General features: G+C 42.5%; 1 protein-coding gene across 2 annotated transcripts in view; it reads left to right on the top strand.

The window, feature by feature from the left end:
• Positions 1–15411, top strand: part of CYTH1 (cytohesin 1) — a 71954-nt gene that overhangs the window by 31771 nt on the left and 24772 nt on the right. For both annotated transcript variants that reach the window (XM_063293338.1, XM_063293339.1), the window contains exons 2-3: positions 13177–13259; positions 14932–14996. In XM_063293338.1, coding sequence (XP_063149408.1) covers positions 13177–13259; positions 14932–14996 — 148 coding nt within the window. The remainder of the gene's footprint in view (positions 1–13176; positions 13260–14931; positions 14997–15411) is intronic.

Here is a 15411-nt window from a genome sequence, read left to right as displayed (position 1 = left end):
ACATAGTAACCTCCCTGCCTGAGCTCCTTGACTCCATTTCTGGGCTGGCAGTGGAGGTCCCCAGACCTCCTTGGGGGACTTGGGGGACTTCAATCTGCCTTCTCTAGGAGTGGGGTCTGAAGCAGCTCAGGAGTTCATGGCCACCATGATGGCCATGGGCCTATCCCAGGCTATCCGGAGCCCAACATGGGACAGTGGTCACACACCGGATCTGGTGTTCCTGTCGGAGCAGTGGCTATGTGATTTGAAACTGGGGGGGGGCTGAGTTATTGCACCAAGTCAGTCCTCAGTATTTGCATGCATTTTTCACCCTGCTGTCTGTTTTTCTTCTTGCCTGTATACCCAGTGCTGGGTTTTCCTCACTGAAGCTTAGACTCTCTCTTTACTGGTCGCACTCAGAGAGCATGGCACATCTTAGCTGCTGTTTCCTCCTGGAATTTGTATTCCACCATGTGAATGCCCCGCCCGAACACAATCAGGAGCGGTCTGTGGTCTAAGGCTGTACAGGCTGCTGCTCTTGAGTTACCATCAGCACAGATTTTGTTTCCTCTGTACTGAAGACTGCATTTAATAGCTGGATGCTTAAGGATTTCCCAAAGATATATTGGGATGTATGGTTCTGTGGAATCAAGGCTCTACTTTTTGTTCAGTGCATTTGCCCTGAAACAACAGGCCCAGTAGAAATCACAGTCCAGCCACAAAGATCACTGAATGGGCCTCTGCTCTGGCCGCAAAGTGTGTTGAAAGCTTGGAGCAAAAAAAAGTAACTTACCTGGCACATCTTAATGCCAACTTTTTGCTATCATGAACAATGTGAGCTAGCAACAGCTATTATTTAAGAGAATAATTTGCATCAGTTCTCTTTACTAAACACAATGTAATGTGAATTGGCTTGCTTAGCTCTTTTCGTGAAGGAGAACCCTCACATCTGGCCATTGGAATTTCTGATATGTCCCCATGTGTAGTTCAGCTTTTTTTTCAATTTAATGTCATCCAGATGTATTAGACTGTTCCAGGAGTTGTACTCACAACACTTCTAAAGGCTACCAGAGGAGGGAAGGCTGATTTAGTTCAATCTAGAATAAGTGAGGGAAGGCAGCTATGCGTTGTCTTACTTTATTATACAAATATGGGCAGGCAACAATACAATGGAAGATTCTTATGCAAGGATAGAGGCGAAGAGACTTCGAATTAGCACTCACTCTCACATCTGTATCTCGGGAACAGCCTTTGCTTGGGTGAGTGGACTCACATGTCAGTAGGGATCCTCAGCCGGTGCATAAAAGCTCTTACTTACAAAGTTCATTGACAATACTTGATCATTCCATGGTGGACACATCCGATTTTGCCAACTATCAGTCACAAGGAGTGAGGCAGAGAAGACTTTTTGCTCCTGAGGGCTGCAGCGAATGTTATGGGTGCTGGTGGGTAACACCGGTAAAAGGAAAGACATTTCCCTCCTGCTTCAATAGTTCCATTTGTGCCCCTGCACCCCCAAGAACAGTAGCTTCTACAAACCCATGTTTCCCTGAGCCCAACAGGCAACTGAGCCGTAGGCTTGTGGCAGGTGTGATTTTCAGGAGAATTTGGCGTTGGGTATCCACATGCATTGCACTGAAGCCATCTGAGGATCCCATATGACATAGAGGGCAATCTTCCTGCCTCCAAGTATAGGACTGGCTCCTTAGTAGCTGGAATATTCAGTTGCATCAAAGTGATGATGGGCAAGGCCTGCTCCTTTTTCTCCCTCTTCAAAGCTTTCCTTTTATCTCTATCAGTAAGAGATAAAATGGATAGCTGAGGTCTTGGGATGGTATGGGAGAAAGTATTATAAAACTGAGGACCTGCGGCTGAATGATAACGGAAACAACAGGGAGGGGAACCTAATTTCCCTCTCCAGTGATAGGGTTTCTTCGGGTGGAATCTGTCAGCCATTTATCAATATTGAAAGCCAGGAGAAAAATGAAGCATACTGTTTACTTACGGTGCCCTAGATTTTGGTATGTACAGTATAGTGGTGTTTAGTGTACATAACACCCTCCTTCATTCTCTAATAAATTATCCTCCTCATTCCTCTTTCTGATGCCAGTTGCATCAGGGAATATGTGTGAGAATTGTTAATGAATAAGTAGTTGGCTTGTGAACAAATGTACTGGCAGAAGCTAGAGGTGCTCCCACGCAGTAGGAAAAAAAAAGTTATGTGCTCTGCTCCTCAAACATTGTAAGCATGTAAATCCCGCTATAAGTAATGAGCTTGGTAATACAATATCTGAATGTAGAACCCCCACCAAGGATGTTTTGAAGTCAAACTATTGACATAGCAAGTATATCCCTTGGGACTGTTAGAAGAGCTTGTCTCCAAGGCTTGTGGTGTGCAGTTCTTACACCACCTCAAAATTTTGCAGAGAATAAAATTTAGATTTAAGGAAGTTACAGGCCTTGGTTCTAGCAATGAATATTGGGTGTGGGCGATGTAATGTGCAAAAAAGTTTCTTGTCCTCCACCCTGCCTTTGTCTGCAATTGTAACTCTGTGGAATCCTACCATGTCAAAGGCAATTCATTCTTTTGAGGGAACCAGAGTAAAGGAAAGGAGAGAGGAAAAATGGCGATCAGAAGCCCTGCTGCTGCTTCAGGCACCAAGTGATTTCATAATTAGGCTGTCTACTGTGCTTATATTCCTCATGCACGTACACAGGAAGCTGAGTATATCCTGAATTTATCTTCCCCTTTGCTTTCTTAACTTCGATCACTGCTACTGCCTGGGTCTGAATACTTAATATGTAGAAGTCTTGTTGTAGAACTGTTCTCCCCTCTCATCTCTATGGCAGTGTCTTCTCTCATCTTGTCTATGCCTAAGTGTGTTGGTCAAGAGAGTTGATAGTGCATGTACACAGTATATTATCTGTTGTTGGTAAGAGTGCTATGAACATGCATGCTGTGTTACAGAGTGTAAGAAAAGAAGTGTTGGACAAAATTTACGATCCATAATTTGATTAAAACAGTGGAAAGGGAGGCAGAAATAAATGGGGAAAGGCTAATTATGGTTAAGACTTGGTTACATTGGTGATCAGGCATGGGAATCAACTGGTCAAACCTAGTCTCAAATCTTATTTATTTTTTATTTCTTTATGCCTTCCAGCCAGTGACTCCTGGCGACTGCTTGGACAAGTCTCTGCAGTTTCCTTCACAAGTTTTTTCAGAAGTGGTTTGCCATTGCCCCCTTCCTAGGGCTGTGAGAGAGGGACTGGCCCAAGGTCACTCAGTTGGTTTTGTGCATAAGGCAGGACTAGAACTCACGGTCTCCTGGTTTCTAGCCTGGTGCCTTAACCACTACACCAAACTGGTTCTCAAAGTCTCAAATAGAGGAAATATTTGAAGGAATGTAATGGCTATATCTCATGTGCCACCATCTCTAGCATAATGGCACTCCCTAAGCAGCCTTGACTGTAGGTGCCTTCCCCCTTTCCTTATGAAATTCTCCTCCCTTGCTCTAACCATTTAAGACCCACTGTGTGTGCTGGAGGCAACAAAATCTTCAATGAGTCCTGTGAGTAGTCTTTCCTTTGCAACCTATTAATAACACCAAAGACAGCTTCCCCTCTTCATATTTTTGTTTTCTTAACCTCCCCGTGAGGCACTTTATCAGCCTTTCTTACAGGGTGAATGTTCCTTCTAAGTGCTTGCCTATATGGCAATGTCTAAAATTGTTCATATCCTGAAAAGCAGTGCAATACAGAATTATGGTACCCCTGGTGAATCATGTAAGGATTCACAAAGGAGTAATACATGCCATGCAGAAATGATGGATGCCACCTGATGGCAAGTAACAAATCATAAATGAACTTGAGAAGAATCTAGTCTTGACATTAACTGCCATAAGAAACTCTTGGCAAAGAAGAAGTGATTCCAGATGATCTTGTAGGCTGGCAGAAATGCTTTGCTGGAGGATGCTTTAACTAGGTTTGCTGTGATGGCTGCTCATTCTACTGGATGTTTGAGTTCAGCAGGTCAACACAGTGTTAAGATGAATCTTGAGCCTTACAGCTTGCAGCGGGAACAGGTGTGTTTAGGTAGAAGGCCATCATATGGAGTGTGTTTAAATCAGCTTCTCCTGACTGAGGCCCTTCTGTTGAATTCTCCTGAATTGGGGCCCTTTCAACAGATCTGGAGGTTATTATGTTTGAGGGAGCTGTTTAAAGGAGGCTCTGCATGGCAGCCAAAATTCAGGATGCCCAAAGTTCACTGATCATTCAAGTTGATAGTTGGTTCCTGATGTTTGCTTGCAGCAACTACTGTCTTCTGCCTTGTGGATGTTACCATGACAAAGTAACACTGATAAGGATTCTGGCTTTTGAAGATGCAGCTGGGCTGTGCTAGCCAAGATGTGTTAAGGTAGCCCTGATTTAGGAGTGGGTGGCATTCAATTATTTGTTGTCAAATTTCACGGTGAGGAAATGAAGCAAGGGGTTTCCTTGTTTATTAGGCATACTGTAAAACACCCATTATGAAGAGATGGTGGTGGTAGCTCTTTATTTTAAATCCCCTGGGTTAAGCTGTATTTGTTGGGTTGCTTGGGTAACAGTAAAAGAGTAAAAACATATGGAAGTATTGAACCTGAATCTGCAATTAGAATTAGAAAAAAAAATCAGTGAGATCTAAGGCAGATCTGTGTGTAAACAAATCAGATGTCATACTAGATAGAAGACAGCATCTCCTGAATGCCTTGCATGTGGAGTTTGCTTAAAGCACATGGGAGGAGAGATCACTTCTGACATAACTACTGAGATGTTTATAGGTTTCTATCCTCTATATCTAATTATCTGACAGCAGCCCTCTGTAAAATCAGTGGATATTATTTCTGAGTAATCATGTATAGGTTTGTGCTATTACAGTGAATTTGAATATAATGGACCTTTAGATCTGGGTATCAGACAAGGCCACAGGAAAAGATACATAAAAATCAGATGTAAAAAGGGCCGAAATTTACAAAACTTATTTAGAAAGGCTGGTGTGGAGTATGGCTCAAAATTGTTAAGGAAATGGAAACATGAAGTTAAATTATTGTGACTTGGACTAGACTATTTTTAATGGGATTTTCCCATAATAGAAATCATGTGAGAAGGACACAGGAGTCTCTGCGATTTTTAATTCATAAAGCTTAAGAATACTGAAGCTAAAAACATTTGAGCAAATGTCACCTAAAAGACCTACAGTGCAGAATAAAGATCTTCTTGGAGTGTGAAGTGATTTGTCAGAACTGCAATGTTATCAAGTCCCTGTTTTTAAATTAATTTTGATCAGGTCTAAAACCGTGTTTTCTGAAAATCCATCTTTAGTGGAATCTGCTTCCAAACAGCAACCGCATAACATCTTTTTCAGCATTCAACACGATTTCAGACTTCTGCTTTCTTCATGTGAAGGAACCAGTAAGTACATTGATAAAAGGCCCAGAACTGTCAGACACAGAAGAATTGTACTCTATTTCATTTCAATAGCTCATTAATAGGCTAAGGGTGTAAATAAGTACATTTAAATGTAATGTTAGATTAAAGTCTAATGAAATCGTCCTGTGCATAAAAAAATGTCTAAACACTTTTTAACTGGAGTGCTGTTTTGCTTCATCCTACATTTGCCAAAGATGAAGGATCTTCCCTCTTAGTTCTTATATTCCCTCCACATCCTGGCCCCACATACCCCAGATGCTCCTTTCGACCAAGGTTTCTCAACCAGAGTTCCGCGAGAGGTCATTCGGGGTTCTGCCCCTGGGAGATCACAATTTATTTGAAAAATAATTTCAAGTTCAGGCAACTTCACATTAGAGAGATTAGTTTCAGTCTTTATTTTCAGTTTAAGAACACTGTTTATGCATATAAACAGGCCTACCCATGAAGTGAATATAACAATTTTGTAACTTCTGGCCTATAATTGAGCCTGAACGTGCAGGGGTTCCCCAAGGCCTGAAAAATATTTCAAGGGATGCTCCAGGGCCAGAAGGTTGAGAAAGGCTGCTTTTGACTCTTGTCCATGAAGTTTCCCGAAGAAGTGAGGTAGATGCATGGAACATGTCGCATCACTGGGCATGCAGGACTTAATCAAGACAACCCTGTTGTGGAAGAATGCCTTTCTTTGCTGCAAGAGATGATGGCACACAATTCTTTCCTGATATTGTGCAGCCTTGAAAAGTAATCATGTAAGTATTAGTGAATTACAGGTCAGCAAGTCTTTCAGGAGTGCAAAAAAAAAAAGACTTGTCTTTTTAAGTACCAGCATTTATAGCAAATTGCATTAGCAAATAATGATAATTCAGTGTGACTCCTTTTAAGCTAATTAAGCCAAGAAAGGGAAAGAGGCTTTCCAAAATCTTTTTAAAAGTCTTCTGCTAAAGAGAAAACATACAGAGGAAGAAACTATTTATGTTGTATGAGAACTTACCGCTTGAACTCAAAGGTAAAGGAGAAAAATGATACTTCTGTTACCTGTATGGTAGATAATGCTGGGGCATCTCCAGAAGCAGTCAGAAAATAGAGGGGAAACCAGCATTGGCCAAACTGATGTGAGTTTTGAATAAAAAGAACAAGAATGGCAAGCATGAGTTTGCTTAATAAGAACAAAATTTCATGTGCGGCTTTATAGCTCTGTGGAAATGTCACCAATTCATGTGGGTAAAAACAGAATTCTGTGGTGTTTGCCTTAAACGGGTTTAACAAGATAGCGTTTACTGAATAGTGTACTATTAAATAAAATAATGTAGCTCAGCGTTCTCAGCATTCTGGAAAGATTTTACTGATGTGGAGAAAGCAGCAGCAGAGAAGAGAAATCCTTTTTTGTAGAGGCGGCCCCTATCTTTGATCTGAGGCTTAGATGGGGCTGCTTTTGGAAGAGCAAGGTTGTCCTACGGAGAACCCTTTCTTTTCTTTGCTGCTGAGCTCCGCTACATGTTGTACAGCCCTGGCTGCAGTTCAGGCGGGCAGGAGTTAATGCCTGGGCTCTGTGCAGCGGCAGGTGGGCGGCCCCAAAGCTGTCAGCCTCTCCGGAAGGCGGGCCGGGAAGCTCGGTGGAGTAGAATGCGGGGTCCGACGAGGCACAGCCCCTTCGCCTTGACAAGGCTGGGCTCCCCAGCACGTGGACTACCAGCGGGCTGATGCTGCGTCACAGGACTTGCATCGATAGCAGGCAGGAAAAGCGAGGCAGCCGACTGGGGTAAGCTTGTGCATGTGTGTGCAAATGGGAAATTGTCTGCTCTGGGGAAAAGCTGCTATTGCTTGGCATCCTTTCTGTGTGCTGGTCCATCTGTCCCAGTTGCATTTAGTGTGCTGTGCCTGTGTCTTATTCATGTGAGCCCCACGTGCTTGTCCTTTCTGTCATAGCCATGCTTGGTGTAGCACATCTTTCTGTCCTGCCATCAGTGAGCTTTGCTTTCCACCTCTGCCTGCAGTCTATAACTGTAGTGTCCCAATAGCTTATTTTTGGCATGGAGGGCATTGTGCTGATGTTGTTTTCCTTAGTGTTGGGGATGGAAGAAATAGCTCCTTTGAAGGAGTGGTGTAGTTGGGCCAGCAGGGGAAGTATGGATATAGTTCCAGGAATCTGCAGGCTTATTTATCGGGATCTCTCTTCTGATCTGAGCAGTCCATCATTCAGTCAAATGCGCATTCAGAAACTGGATGTTACCTGATGTGAGTAGAGGAGAGTGTCCTTACCTAGATGAGCCTCAGGCCATTACTTTTTTCTGTGGGGCTGTTCCCAGAGTGACAATAGTACAGTTTGTGTCTAGGATGTACTCTGGATAAATAGCACCTGCTTGGAATTACAGGGGTAGATACCTGAGATGGGCTGTGATTGCTATTCTGCCTGAAGAACAGATAGAAACCTGGGAAGATTTTCTAAAGAAGTGATGGCTAATCAGTAGTTTATAGGAGTGTCACTTACTGCTTGCCAAGAGTTTAAATTTCTGGGGTGAGGGACATCGTATCACCAGGAGCAAAGTAAATTCCTTTTTTGAGTCAAAGGTTGGAACCAACTAGATGTGTGCAAGATATTGGAAATTTAAACCATTCTGAATTCAACCCCTCTGTTTTGAGGACAGAGTTGCCGCTATAAGTCCAAAATGGTTGTCTCCCCCCCCCCCCCAGTTAGATTGTTTTGGAATTGTTTCAAACTTGAAATGGAGCATTTCACACAATCCCCTGTGAGACTTAGAGTAGAGGACAAACTGTCTTTGAGATTGGAGTAGGACTCCCAGTGTAGCTGCTGTGATCTATGGGAAGTTGATTGCTCCATTCTTGCAGACCCAGCCTGCATTTCTGTAAAGGTGACTTGTTTAATATGGTCATAAAATAAAGCAGGAAAGGGTACCCATAGGATGTCTCCATTTGAACTGGGCACAGATGTATTTAATCTGTAGAAAGAAATACTTTGGCCACATAATGAGAAGACAGGACACCCTGGAGAAGATGCTGATGCTGGGGAGAGTGGAGGGCAAAAGGAAGAGGGGCCGACCAAGGGCAAGATGGATGGATGATATTCTAGAGGTGACGGACTCGTCCCTGGGGGAGCTGGGGGTGTTGACGACCGACAGGAAGCTCTGGCGTGGGCTGGTCCATGAAGTCATGAAGAGTCGGAAGCGACTAAACGAATAAACAACAACAACATTACATTCCAAGGCTTTATTGGGTGAGAGGGCTAACCGTCACATAAGCAACTTGTTTGGAAGGAAAAAATGAATAGTTCTAGAAATGTGTGATTTTACTTTACTAGCAGAGGTATTGAAAGAGAAGAGAACGAGATGCTGAGAGCTTGTGCCGCTAAAGAATTTGGGGAAAAACCACGACTTCTTGAGAAATACTGTAATCCACTCTCCAAGCTTCAGCTGATTGGAAAGTTTGTATATATATTCTTTGCTGAACTTCTTCTGTACTGAATGTTTTGACTCATTTGCTGTTTCTAGACTAGTAGAGCTATATACATATGTGTGAGTATAGGTGTCAGTATAGAATAGAATAGAATGAGAGCCAGTTTGTTGTAGGGGTTAAGACATCAGGCTAGAAACTGGGAGACTCTTGAGTTCTAGCCCTGCCTTAGGCACAATGCCAGCCGGGTGACCTTGGGCCAGTCACTCTCTTTCAGCCCTGGGAAGGAGACAATGGCAAACTACTTCTGAAAAACCTACCAAGAAAACTGCAGGGACTTGCCCAGGCAGTCTCCAAGAATTGGACATGATTGAACAGATTAAAAAAAATAGAATAGAATATGGAAATCAGAGATTTCAAGTTTGCTTGGGTTTGCCCTCTCAGTCCCAAAATATTTGGAGGGAGGAATGATAGGAAGATTTTGGTTGGAATCATGAAAAATCAACAGTGGTATTGACTGCCTCAGGACACAGTGGACCCCCCCTTTGCTAGAGGCAATTAAACAGAGGCCAGATGGTCATCTCTCAGGGATGCTATAGTAGAGGATTCTTGCATTGGGCAGCAGATTGGACAAAATAAACTCCAAGGTCCTCTCCAAGATTATACTACCTCCTCATAATTTTACCGTGTCTTTATAAGGAACCTGTTTTGAGGCATTGGAGTCATTGTAATGTTATTGGTCTAGGATTGCCCACTTGACCTGGAGGAGACAGCTGCATTTATAATACTATGTGTGCACAATTATCCTGTTCTATACAGTTATGTCCTTTAATAAGAGGACCATGGAAACATCTGGCTTTACTTTTATAGGACACATTCATCATGTTTCTGTGTTGGTCTGTATGTCATGCAAACCAGTTATTAAGTTGAGAGCAGACCCTGAACTTTTCCCTCTCTGTTGACTTGATCACCTTTCTTTGGCAGTACAGCTTGGCAGTGGGAAACATTGACATCCTAGAAGGACAAGATGAAGAAAGGTGTAGAACCTGATTTCACACTTTCCAGATTGCAAAGGAAATATTCTTTTCACAAAAGAAAAGTGTTTTCCCCGTTCTTGGGGACACTTTGCCTTTCTTCTGAGGGTTTAGAAACATGTTTAGAAACATTATTGTAAAAGGATGGATGTAATGCCCAGGAATGAGGTCAATCAAAGTTATAGGGAATAGGAGCCTTCACATAATTTCTCATTTAATTTTATAAAGCTCCAATCAGTTTTGAAAACGAATGTTGTCAGTTTATAATAATACCTTAAGTATATGGCATTACTTAAGTCAAACATCAAGGCTCTAGCTTTAGGCATTATGAACTCCTGCATTGTCTACCTGCCCTGTGTGATGGAAAGGAGAGGCACTGCCTCTTTAAGACCATCCTCCTTTGTATTCTGTGGCTGCAGGAAGCTTGGCTTTACACTCTTATCCTCATGTCCAACTGCAAAGCAAAGAAGAGGCGCTTTCCTTGTTTGGCTCCTCTGTTCCAGCAGTCACACAATGGAGCCTTGTTATGTCAGAAACTCTGCTTACTCTGAAATTGGCTTTGAGTAGAGAGATTTGACTTCCCACTCTAATTGGAAATCCGTACTCCCATTAGGACATGGACCCCCAATAAGACGAGAGGGTTTTGCCATTAAAGCAATAAGCCAACAATATCTCTTCTGATTGGCTATACCCACTGATGTTGGTCCTCTCCATCCGATATCACAGTTCTAATATTGACCCTGGGTTCCATCTTGACTCTCATTTCAAGCCAACTGAATCAGCGAAAATTCTGGCTGGGTCACATCAAGGCACTCTTGCATCTGCAACGATGAGAATGTGATTGAACTCCTCCAGTGGCATTTGCAGACTGTCTTATGATGCTGGCTGCATATATGAAAGCCTGTGTATGCCTCTGCGCAGATGTAGGTCAGAGTTCTGGAATGAAGTGGCTCTTTCAGCCGTCATGTGCTTCCTCTTCCATGGGTTATCTTTGCTAAATAGGATGCTCAACGAAGTTCTGATTTTTGCTAGAAATCCTGAGGCACCAAGAGTCCTCCATTTGCTGGACACGTGCATATAAGAAAGGAGCTTATTTATCACATTTCTTCACTGCCCATCTCGGCAAGCGATTCTGGCATGTCCTTTTCTTCTGGGACTTGCAGTAGGCTTAAAGCCAGTAGATGCAAAGCATTTCTACACAGGGCCGTTGTGCATACTCTGGTACTGCTTCTTGGGGTACGTTTTGTGGGAGGCCACAACCAGATTAAGGATTGCAGTGGGGCTTGTCAAGCAATTCTGAAGATAGGACACTGCTGTGTGCATATGATTGCAGTTCATCGTCACCACCTGATACACATCTGCAGTCCTAATTCACTCTGGAAAGTTGAAGCTGTTGTAGGATTCTTCTGAAGAATGGGATTGTATGATATCTATGACTTACAAATGGATCAGACCTTGGGTCATTTGCAGTACCAATCCACTGCCAACAACCTGATTTGAACTAAACAGATCCATTGGCCATCCTTCCTGGGATTAGCTTTCTAAACCTGTTGGTGTAAATCTAGATTTGTGAAAGGAGAGAGTTTGATGCAGCAGCTAATGTTAGGCTGACATGCTTCATCAAGGAATTAGAACTAAGAGAGGCTCATGCACTTTGTAAAAAAGAATAGCATAATTTGAGGGAGCACCATTTCTTCTACCACTGCCCTGTCTTAAAGGAATAAGTTCCATGCACTGAAATTCTCCAGTTTGCAAAGTGGTGAAATTATCTATTCTGTACACTGTATATAAAATTTCATTCTCATTTGGAATCTTGAGCAGGTCTTGTTCTCTTAGGAGTGTTGAATGTATCTGGAGACTTCCACAATTTCAGTGAATGTTAAATGGTTTTTATATGGCTTTTCCTTCTTAGAAAATGCAGTAATGCCTTCTAATTCTTGTCCCAAGGAGGATCAGATTTGTAGCATTTGTGCTGTGTTCAAGGCGTGCATTTAGAACTTGTGAGCGAATACAGGCTTCTCTAACCTAATCTGCAAAATTTTGTTTAGCTATTTTATGTTTGCAAGGAGAAGGAAAATGATGGCCTAAGTGGGCTTGAGACTGCTTGCTGGTAAAACTAAGTAACATTTTCCTTGCATGACAAATCGCCATTGAGTAAGATAGAAACCTTAAGAATCTTTATCTGAACATTAAGAACAAATTACACTCAGAAGGTAATATGGTAAGGAAGCATGTGGAGCAGAAAGAAATCAGATATACAATAAATCTTCTTGGCAGTTTGTGATGTAAGTCCAGGACCTACTTCTCAATTTCCAAAAGTATTATTTTTGCTTGATCATATAAAGAGTCTCTCTAGTCCAGCGTTTTTGCATTTAGTGGAACCAGCCAGATGTGTCTGGGAAACTTGCAAGCTCAAGGGTGAAAGATAAGTAAAATGACTAGAATGTGTGCAATAGGGCATATGCTGTATACCCCAAAATTTTATTGCACAATCTGGTTATAGAAAGCTGTGCTGCCTATAAGGGCAGCTGTTGTACCAGAGACTTGCTATTTCTCAAAGAAGAGATTGGGTCATTACATAGATCAAGAATGGACAGCCTTTATGGACAGAGATCTACCTTAGATCTTCAAGGGGCATGCAGAGAGTCCCACTCAACCAAGGAATGGGGCCAGGATAAAAATTAAATATATTTTTCTTTTAATTTAAATTACATTAATTAAATCTAATTCATGTAAAGAATCTCCATGTACCGTATTTAAGAATTTTTCCTTTTGGTGGCACACTTTAGAGGGGCTCTCTGGGATTGCGTGGTTGCATCCAAGGTTTTGGGAGACTATCAGCAGTCCTGGGATGTCAGTTTGTTCACCGCTAATACAGATCGTCTAACTGTAACATGGGTGCTCTCTCACTGAACCTGGGAGTGAATGCAAAGCGTATGTCTTTCAAATGAGAAGTTTTAGGGGTACCAAGTTTTGACCCAGAACTTAGTATCCTTAGAAAGAGGCCATGAGAGAACATTTCAGTGATAGAAAGTGTGTATACACACATGCACACACCTGCCCTTGACCTAGTGAGAGAAAAAACTGAGCAATCTCCACTGTTCACTTACAGTATGCCTTCTTGATAGTCTTTGTACCTTTCAGCCCTATCTTTTCTACATCTTATGGTACCCAAGCTAAAGCTGAATTCACAGAAGTCTTAGCCTCAAGTATTACAGTTGTGAGGGATCCTAGAAGAGTATCCAGCTCAATCCCAAACCTAGAGCATAACTCTTTCTGTTTCTCATGGCAGTGCCAAGCGACCTGACTCCTGAGGAGTGTCAAGAACTTGAGAACATCCGTCAGCGCAAGCAGGAGCTGCTGGCAGACATACAGGTGTGTGTGGGAAGGTGGAATTCAGGCAGGCCATAGGTCAGGTTGTAGCCCATGTCTTGGGAGCATACAGAACGGCATCTGCCTGAAATCTTGAAGAGTTGCTGCCAGTTAAAATAGTACGGAAGGTGGCAATGGTTTGGCTGTATATAAACAGCTTCCTACAGAAGAGACCAAGCCATTGTCAAATTAATAGGCTTTGGTGTGTCCCATTTCTGACATAAGGTAACGATTTTTTGCTATGTTCACATTCTTCTTCCATGATGAGTTAATAGCTGCTTTGGGAAGCAGCTCTCTCACTTTGAATACCTGGCACTTATTTGTTCTGGCTGCTCCTCCCTACTCCTTTTGGGACTTAATTGTTTGCTGTGTTATGACTCAGTCCTAAAATGAACTACATTTGAAGATGTGCAGGCTTTCCTTCCTATGCCTCTTTCTTTACCTTGCCCCTGAGTAACCATAGCCAGTCTCTCAGGCATCAGAGGTTAGCAGCCAGTGATTATATCTGTGTGTGAGTTCTCTTTTTGAAAAATTAAAAATTAGAGACTTCAGTTTCCCAAAGAATTTTCTCTAGTTGGGGGTCTTGAGAGTTTGTAAAGTGGGGGTCTTGAGCTATATTACTACTGACGAGTGGGGAGCCATAGTTCTGAGCACTGCGGTCAGGGCAGGGAGGTGAGATGGCAAGGAGATCCAATTGCAGAGCACAGCTCCCAAGTCCAAGCTTTAAGCTGGTGGGAAAAGTTATTTCTCGGGACTCCGGTCAATCTCCATTCTGGCCTGTGGGATGGGTCAGAGAAGTGGGGAGGATGTTGAGTGACCTGATTTTATTATCTCCCTTCTCTCCTGTCCCCCTGTCCTTCAGCCATCTCCTCTTTCCCTAACAGGCAAGACAGACCCCTTTCTGATTGGCATTTTTTTTCAAGAAGGGATTGTACATTTTAAAATGTGGCTTTATTACATCCTCTCCCACTCATTGCATTATCTACTAGCCAGCTAGCGTGGCTTTTGGCTCTGACAGGGACTGCCTTTTCCCTGCAGCAACTTGCTCCCTGGTGCTGTGCTTGGCAGGGATGCTTATCAAGCCCATCAGCAATAAATAAAACAGCAGCAGGGGCTAATCACTGCCATGTGCTGGACACTTCCTAATGGGATTAATCCAGGAATTGGGTTAGCCCCAGGGGTTCCTCCTCTTCCTTCCGTTGAGAGGAGGCAGCGGGCTGGTGCCTTGGTTCATTTTGGCTGCCCTAGCCAAAGCTTTGGCTGCAAAAGATGGATGCTGTACCTCTGGAAAGAGGAACAGTGTTTCCTGGCTTCAAAGGAGCCGCAGAGGTCAGATTGTTAGATCTGTACAGTAGTTGCAATTGGGATATTGTATGCTTCTAAATCTCAGCCTATCATCCTCTTGAGTTTTGGTGGTGGTGTGAGTTTGGTTGTTCTTTTCTATGTTCTGTGAGTGTGCCTTTTCTTCTCTCCTCCTGCCCTTCCACTGAAGATTCTCAGGTCTGAATTAATGAGGTTTGAAAAAGATGAAGCTGGTATAAAATAAAGAGTTCAGCCAAGGCCGATATAATAAAGATTGTCCTCCATTCTGAGGTTAGAATAAACACAGCTTCCTCCCTGCTTCAAGCTGATCAAAGGCCTCACTTCATTACTTCTTCCTTATTCTTCTTTACAGCGTCTGAAAGATGAGATAGCAGAAGTCACTAATGAAATTGAGAATCTGGGCTCCACAGAAGAGAGGTGAGTGTTTCTTCTATTGGAGAGGTGGGAAGATGAAATTTGGGGGCATTTCATTTTTTTTTTAATGAATATCAGAAAGAATGAAGTAATCAGTCTTCCAAAGTCCCTAATCTGAGTTGAAAATAAATCCTGATAGTGGGTATTCAGGACCGTTGATTGATTGATTTAGAAAATTTGTATGGCTGCCCATCTTACATAAGAACTTGGGAGGCTAACTAACTACAGTCAACTAGAACAACATAATATAACCTTCATAAATCAAACCAAAAGTGTTTTGCCTACTGAATGAAAACATTCCTTTTTCTAGAAACTCAGTGTCTGATTTTTAGTCCAAATAATATATATGCCATTGTGTACATGCAGCACATTAGTGTTGATATTATTAAAAAACCAACACCTTGTTGGAGATTTTCTC

The sequence above is a fragment of the Candoia aspera genome, chromosome 2 (genome assembly GCF_035149785.1).
Source record: "Candoia aspera isolate rCanAsp1 chromosome 2, rCanAsp1.hap2, whole genome shotgun sequence".
Classification (NCBI taxonomy): domain Eukaryota; kingdom Metazoa; phylum Chordata; class Lepidosauria; order Squamata; family Boidae; genus Candoia; species Candoia aspera.
This window is presented reverse-complemented; position numbering and strand designations above follow the sequence as displayed.